Source organism: Vigna angularis, chromosome 1, assembly GCF_016808095.1.
Source record: "Vigna angularis cultivar LongXiaoDou No.4 chromosome 1, ASM1680809v1, whole genome shotgun sequence".
NCBI classification, from domain to species: Eukaryota; Viridiplantae; Streptophyta; class Magnoliopsida; order Fabales; family Fabaceae; genus Vigna; species Vigna angularis.
The window spans coordinates 25,303,534-25,311,500 of NC_068970.1; the positions used below are offsets into that span (position 1 = coordinate 25,303,534).

At 33.5% G+C, this 7,967-nt stretch overlaps 1 protein-coding gene across 4 annotated transcripts; it reads left to right on the forward strand.

Moving 5' to 3' along the window:
• The first annotated feature begins 792 nt into the window (after window positions 1-792).
• Window positions 793-7,967, forward strand: LOC108321577 (uncharacterized). Of its 4 annotated transcripts, XM_017553373.2 has the most exons (8): window positions 794-999; window positions 1,646-1,723; window positions 2,541-2,608; window positions 3,083-3,223; window positions 6,277-6,318; window positions 6,864-7,003; window positions 7,429-7,566; window positions 7,644-7,967. In XM_017553373.2, exons 2-8 carry the CDS (start codon window positions 1,647-1,649, stop codon window positions 7,770-7,772), a joined length of 735 nt encoding a protein of 244 aa, XP_017408862.1. In that variant the 5' UTR covers window positions 794-999; window position 1,646; the 3' UTR covers window positions 7,773-7,967. The 4 variants fall into 4 exon arrangements, with proteins under 4 accessions (XP_017408870.1, XP_017408862.1, XP_017408878.1 ...); XM_017553381.2 differs by lacking the exon at window positions 6,277-6,318 and having other exon boundaries at window positions 793-999; XM_017553389.2 differs by lacking the exon at window positions 3,083-3,223.

Genomic DNA, 7,967 nt, shown 5'->3' on the forward strand with positions numbered 1-7,967 from the left:
AATATTAGATTATAGAAATAGATCCAGACTCTAACGACCCGTGAAATCTTAATCTTAATACTTGTATTAAAATTTGATGAACTTATTTTAGGTGTCAGAAATTAATCTAGAATTACATTCAAAACTCTTAAAACATGATTAATTACATTTTTATAAATAATGACTAAACCATTAAAAACATTAAAAGTAGTGAAATTTTGAAGTCAACTTTTTTAAACAAAATTGTTTTGTAACTTATTACTCTTTTAAATCATTTTTATTTTCTTGTATAAAATCTATTTTCTTGTATAAAATCTATTTTCATACTTCTCATATGCGTTTTTACTGTCTCTTTCAAGTCAAATTAGTTTAAAATTTATGTGAACTCCTCGTCCTCATGAATACTACAATTATTATACCATAAGCTATCTAATATATTTGTTAGAAAAATTAATTATTTGAAACATCAACAAAATTAATTAATCAAAAAGATAATTATTTATGATATAAAATAATACTTTTTTTTGCTCTGTCACACATATTTATAATGATTTCAGGATTTATAAGATGCTTATTTATTAATATTTTATTTAGTTGACTGTATTTTTAAGAAAGATATTTAGATGATTCATTATATCTTATTCTTTATGTAATGTTATCCTATCTATATCAGATGATTCCTTTTTTATATCTTTACTTTTTTTTAAAAAATTGATTTTTTTTTTAAATTTGATTATTTTTAATTTAATCATTTTGTTTTAATTCTTCAAATTTAAAATAACTTATTTTAATTGTTAAAATTTTAAAAAAAGTATAACTCTTGAAATTGCCAGCGCTTGCGTCGCTGAACCGGAGTTGAAACGGAACCTCGCTGAACCCCGCCTTCACTCCCTCGAGACTCATCCCGACTGGGGAGAAAGCTTCCACGGCGACGCTGGTCTCAAAGCCCTATCCTTTTTTCTTAATCATCGTAGTTGCTGGGAAGTGGCCCTGTGAAGCACTGAGAAAGTGTGTTTAGAGGTACTCCTTGTTTCACCTATTTTCCGTGCTTTCAATTGATCGTGTTAAATTGTTTGATGTGTCTTCCTTTCAATCAAACTCTTGTGGGTTATATAGACGTCATATATGTAATTGGGCTCAGGGAATAATTTGAGATATGAGAATAAGAATAATTGTGGGAAAGATTGTCTTGTGAGGTCACCTGAAAATCAAGAGCCACATTCGCTTACCCAAACTATGAATTGTTTGTTGCACTCTTATTGGTCTTTACCAGTCTCCATCCATACCCTCATGACAGCGTTTTACCTACATCAAACACAATAACGTAATTCTTTACCCTTAATATCAACTTTATTAAATATATCGGTCTAAGTCAATTTCAAAAGTTAGTTCAGAGTCTTAGGATAGGATTGCTTTATACCCAAATTCTCAAATTATTTTAGATTCTATCGGTAACTGCTCAACATATCGAGCTCTATGTTATTAGACTGTGATTTAATTATGTAAAATGTTTAATCCTCGGTATGAAAAATTATTGTAGATTCTACATTTTATTAATGATATTGCACAATGGGAAGCAGTTAAGGACAATTATTGTACGTTCAATTCTCTTCTATCATGCAATTTATTTTTATCGATTTCTACTTTTTTTTCATAAAATTTGCAGGATGGAAAGCAATGAAGACCAATCACTTTCTGAATTGGAGGAAGAAATATTTCAAAAATTCAGGGCTTTCATGACAGGGTAATTGCTAATCTTGCAAGTTGTTAGCTTTTTGTATTTTCTGTGCTAGAAATCACTGGAATATTTTTGATAGTTGCATTTTTGTATGGAGTAAATTAATTATATGTTTTCCTTGACCTCAATTGTATGAGGGAAACCGGGTATGTTGAGAATGAGTAGACAGAAAGAGAGGGGATAATCTATTAGTTTGTTATAGGCAGGGAGCATTATCTCTCTGGAGGAGCATTATCTCTCTGGAGGAGCATTAGCTCTCTGGAGGAGCATTAGCTCTCTGGAGGAGCATTAGCTCTCTGGAGGAGCATTGCTCAGTTGCAGCGGGAAAGTTTCCCATCTGAATTTTCCTTCAATCATCAATAATACCAGTATTTCTATCAGTTTTCCTTTCTGGAGGAGCATTGCTCAGTTGCAGCGGGAAAGTTTCCCATCTGAATTTTCCTTCAATCATCAATAATACCAGTGTTTCTATCAGTTTTCCTTTTCTATTACTTTATAAGAAGCTTGGTTCTCTAAAACGAACAACACACTCACTCATAGATAAAGAGGGGTAGTCTGTTAGTTTGTTATGGACAAGGAGCATTGACTATCTGGAGGAGCATTGCTTTGGGGCAGTGGGAATGTTTACTATTTTCCTATGATCATCAATGATAGCAGACTTTCTATCAGTTTTCTAATGCTATTCCTTTGTAAAAATCTCGGTTCCCTAAGACATACATACTCATATATTCATACATAGAAGGACAAAATTATATTTTGTATTCTGTTTATCACATCATATATATGTATAAATTTTTATTTCTCAACAGCTAACCTGTGATAGGATTGCAAAGATTGATGAGTTGGGAATTGCTGGAAGCAGGCTGCTGTCTGGATTCCAACAAGCAATTGGTAATTATACAGAACTTTTTTAATCACGTGTTACTGTGACATCATGATATTGCTTATTATTCACTTTTAGGGGGCGTTTGTTTCAAGTCATGATTTATCATTCCCTGGGACGTAGTCTACGAGAATGCTATAATTGGAAAGTTATTCCTAGGCATATCTAAAATATGATTGGTTAATTTTTCATATTTCTGATAATACTTTTTAAATTCTAAATTAATAAGTTATAATGGAGGTTAGAGAGTAACTTCTATCATTCCCATGAGAACATAACTTACCCAGCCCCCTTATCATGCATATACAAATTGTACAAACAAAGGTATGCAGCTTTCTGGGGAAAAAATACCCTAAAATACTTTTTATGACCTTCTAGCAAACATAGGAAATGAAATTCCTACTTTCATTTTTCTGGGAATACAAAAGGATTCCATGAAACAAACGCCTCCTTATTTTATAACTTTTAACTTAATTGTGCAGAGTTTATCGAGAGACCTCCTATTGATATGAATTCCAAATTAGTGGACAAGATAATTGTAGCTAATGAAACTAAGAGAGTTAAAGCCTATATAAATTCTGGATGTAGGAAGCTCAACGAAAGTATCCAAAGTCTAACAAACTGTAAGTTCTGCTCTTTATTTTTTATTTGGGTTGGTCGTCTCATTCCATTATTAGGGTATATCTCAAGACTCAACAAGGGCTTAGTGACTCATAAGTAGATTTTTTTTTCTTAACCCTTTTAATTTAGTATTGTGTATTGAGAATCAATACTATTAGCAGTGAATCTTCTTTATTCTATTTAACAGGAGTATGACAGATTGATTTCTTTTGAGTGCAGTGTTAAGTTAATATTGGATTATTTCATATTCTTTCACAAAACTATACTCATGCAGTTTTACAAAAGTTACTCTTTTTATTCACGAATTTTGTTCTCATTTTATTCTTGTGACCAAAATTTAGCAAAGCATTGTCTTCAAGTCAGATTAGTTTGCGGTATTCCACCAGTCATAAAGGATATATTCATATATGCTTATCTTCAACTGGCTGAACTTTGTTTCTATAGATGACGTTTTGTTTTAATGAGCATAGTTTCCTTATCCTCATCCTTTTTCAACTACTTCCACATCCTCATCTTCTAATTTGCCTTTGCTTTCTGCCTATATTCTTGAAATATTTCATCCTAATCATATTGAACTTTAGAACTGTTGATATTCATCCTATGATTACCAGATCTTAAAATAGGATTGTTCAACTGAGAATTCAACATAATCTTCTTCTCACTAATGCTGGGCCCGGAAATGTAAAACAAGCTCTTCAAGACTCTAAATGGTTTGCTGGTATGCCTAATAATTTTTCTGCTTTACAGAAAAAATACTTGGACTCCCCGTTCCTTTACTTCCTTAGGATTACCATTGGCTGAAAATGCGTATTTAGAGTCAAAGAAAACACTAATGACTCTGTAGAAAAATACAAGGCCGGATTGGTTCCAAAAGATTATAAGATTTGGATTTGATTTTTTCGAGACATTCTCTCTGGTTGTTAAACCTTTCACGATTCGTATCTTTGTCACACTTGCGCTTACTCACAAGTGGCCTATCTTTCAACTTAATGTAAATAATGTTTTTCTAAGCAGGCTGGCTTCAAGAAAAGTTTTACATGTCTCAACCTTAAGGTTTGAAGCTGTAGGTAAATCTCTAGGCTGCAGGTTCAATAAAGCAATATATATGGTCCCAAACAAGCTCCAAGTTTGGTTTGAAAGGCTAAAGAGTACCCTTCTTCAGTTTGGCTGTTCTGACAGCAAATGTGATCCTTCGTTATTATACAGTCGTCCCTTTGCTATCATCTTTTTCATACAAGGATCCAAAATTCCTTAATAAATGTCTCTCTTTCAGAGGCTGACACTTGGCAGCTTGGTGAATCTGAGACTCTCCTTTTGTAGGAGTAGGAGCCTCAATGAGGTTTGAGATATTGGATTCGCTGAAAGGCTGTGATACCATTGTTACAAAAAGGTTAACCTGTTCATACAATGATCCAAAATTCCTTAACAAATGCCCCTCTTTCAGAGGCTGACACTTGGCAGCTTGGTGAATTTGGGACTCCCCCTTGGTAGGAGTAGGAGCCTCAACGAGGTTTGAACTGGAGACATTGGATTTGTTGAAAGACTTTGATACCATTGTTACGAAAATGTTAACCCGTTCATACAAGGATCTAAAATTCCTTAACATCTTGTTGGTGTATGTTGATGATGTTATTATCACTGGGAGTTCACAATCTCTCATACAGCAAGTTGTTACTCACAAGAATTTCAATTTACTCTGAAACAAGTTGGTTCCACATATTCTTTTCTTGGTATGGAAGTTCATGAATTACCTAATGGGTCTATTCTTATGACTCTAGCTATCAAAGACTTATTGGTGAAGACTAATATGCATGAACCTATGCCTATTTCATCTCCTATTTTATCAAACTTCAAGCGATCTAAACATGGCTCAGATCTGTTACAATACAAAACACTTCTTTCTACAGGTCTATTGTTGGTGCACTTCAGTATGTCAATATTCCTCATCCTGAATTAGTTTGGCTGTCAACAAGGTATGCCAGTTTATGGCTTCTATGAGGAATCTCATTGGGTTGCAGCCAAAAGAATTTTGTGATATATCAAAGGGGCCTTACATTGTGGTCATACTGTTCATCCTGCCATTCCTTGTCAACCTCTGACTATTCTGTGATGCAGATTGGGCAGAAGATTCTGATGACAAGAGGTTTATTTCAGGAGCTGCTATTTATTTGGGACCTAAATTAGTTTCGTGGTGGTTAAGAAAACAAATAATGGTTTGTAGATATAGCTCCGAAGCTGAATACACAAGTTTAGTAGCTGCCACAGTTGACATTTTATGGATGTAGACTCTTCTCAAGAAACTCAGTTCCTCATTATACTCCTATGGATTTGTGTGACAATTGACTGTTTTTAATCTAGTTCATAAGCCTGTTCTTCATGCTAGAACTAAGCGCATGGAGCTTTATGTTTTCTACATTTTAGAAAAGGTTACTAACAAACAACTTGTTCAACACATTCCTGATCAAGGCCAATGAGTTCTCATCCAGCCATCGTCGACTACTAGCTTTTTGTCTTTCGTAGGGTCAAACTCAATGTAATTGAGATACCTCGGGTTTCTCAGCTGCATTGAATTTGTGTGAGAGAGGTGACTGTATCTCTTTGACAATATTATTGGTTGGTCGTGTTGTTACAACTGTTAGTTTCTGTTCTGTTTTAGTGTATTTACTATAGTTGTTTCGAATGTAGTCAGTATAACTGTTTTAGTTAGATGATATAGCTAACTTCTTGCAACTAAGCTCTGTATATGTAGTATTCTGTGTACAGAAATTTGGTATTCTTTTAGTATTTTTTATCTTTACATAATAAAATTCAAGTATCAGCGTTTGCTATCTGCTTGCAATTATGTTTCTTTACAGTTATCCTGTCTGCTTTTCTCACTCATTCAGTTTCCCTCTAATTCTTTTGTGTCTTTGTTCCAAAAGATATCCGCTTGAATCAGCATTGTACAATCTTTTGTTATCAATTCTCCGTTTGAATTCTACTTGTTGATTTATTGCTATTTATTATGCTGCTGACTATATAACTGTTTCGATATGGCAAAATATGCGTACGGAAGTTCACTCATGCACACAAGGACTCTGTAATCATATAAGAAAAGGTATCGCCTCGTGTTTTTGATTGATCCCTGACTGCTATGCTTTGATAAGCGTATACATCCTATGATAGATTTGAATATGTATACTTATAAATATTGGAAAACAAACTCGTTGAAATGCCCTATCCAAATCAAAGGTAAATTTAGGAAGATGAATTTCCAAATTGGAGGAACCTTATTTTCATTTAGTCATTATTGTTTTCTAATTTGCATTGCTTAATCAGTAATGGGATTCTTTCTAGCTCCTCTATGAAAATGTTTTGTTGTATTGTAGATACTAAAGTTGTGTTTGGCCATCATTAATTTAAAAGTGCATATCGACTGTGTGTTGTATATAATTTCTTGGGATGTAAACTTTACGTCATAACCCTCATGGTGATATTGCCTTCTTTGGTTTAGTATATATTTTTGTTCAGCTTATTTTAAAAATAATTGTTTATTTAACTAGTTCTGAGAGAAAATTTGAAAATAAGTTTTTAATTCCGGAAATCAATCATTCCTAAGCATGCAGTTAGTTTGACATTTAACTAGTCATGTATATTTTGCAGCTAAGGAAATACTTAATGAACTTGAAGGTGTACTGGGGGATGTAACAAGTGCTATTCAGACTACAGATGGAAAATTATTAGCCTTCTCTGGTCTGGATTTTGATGTTGAATTAATTGAGCAAGCAACCTATAATGATTTGGTAATATTATTGCTTAGTTTGGAAGAATTTCTCATGTAATTGCTGACTTGTTTCCATATGTTTCTTGTTAGTCTCCATATGTTTATTTGATTGAGTTTCTTCCCCTGCTATTTGATACATCTTATTTGAATTGAAATGGTGATTGAGTGTTATGTGAAGCTTGTTATTATAATCTATACAAATAAAACCTGTTACATAGTTTGTTATTTGCTCCTCTACCCCCGTTCCCCATTGTGCAATCTGACCCTCAACTCCTGCATAGAAAGTGAACTCAAGTTTATGTAATGCAAGGTCACTGACCTCTTTGTCTTCTTGGTTGGGAAGTTGTAATCCACTAAATTCAAGAATCATTTACATGATATAAATATAGTATTGGAAATTATGAAATGCTTGCTTACTAGAACAGAAATTGCACCTTTATTCAGGAGGAAAAGGATGCTTTGTATAATTCTCAAAGTCCTGATGTCAACACTAGCAAAAAAAAGAAAAGTGCCGATGTCACACATTTAGCCATGGTAATGGCTTTCATATATAGCATGGTCAAGCAAGACTATTTGATGCAGGTAATGAATGATGTCTTTTAATGACCTTGTAGTGGTTAAAAAGGAAGACTCCTAAAATTCTTTGGCTATTGTTGCAGGAAAAGATTGTGTCTGCTTTAGATCTCAAGATGTCATTAGAAGAATTAGAAAGCTACTGCCAAATGTGGTCTTTGCGCCCCTTCATAAATGACGAGATCGTGCATGGAGCTTGGGAACATATTCATTGAACATTCTTTTGTTTTTCATTATAATACAAAAATTAGTTATCGTTGGGCTGGATAAAATTATATAATGCTATACAAATATCAAAAATTGGTTTCCCAACCCTTTCTGAAAAAGTTACTCATTTGTTGTTAACTGAACCTTCACCCTCAGCTCTATCAAAATTTCAGCTCTCACAATTTACATTGTTCTTCTGTTTT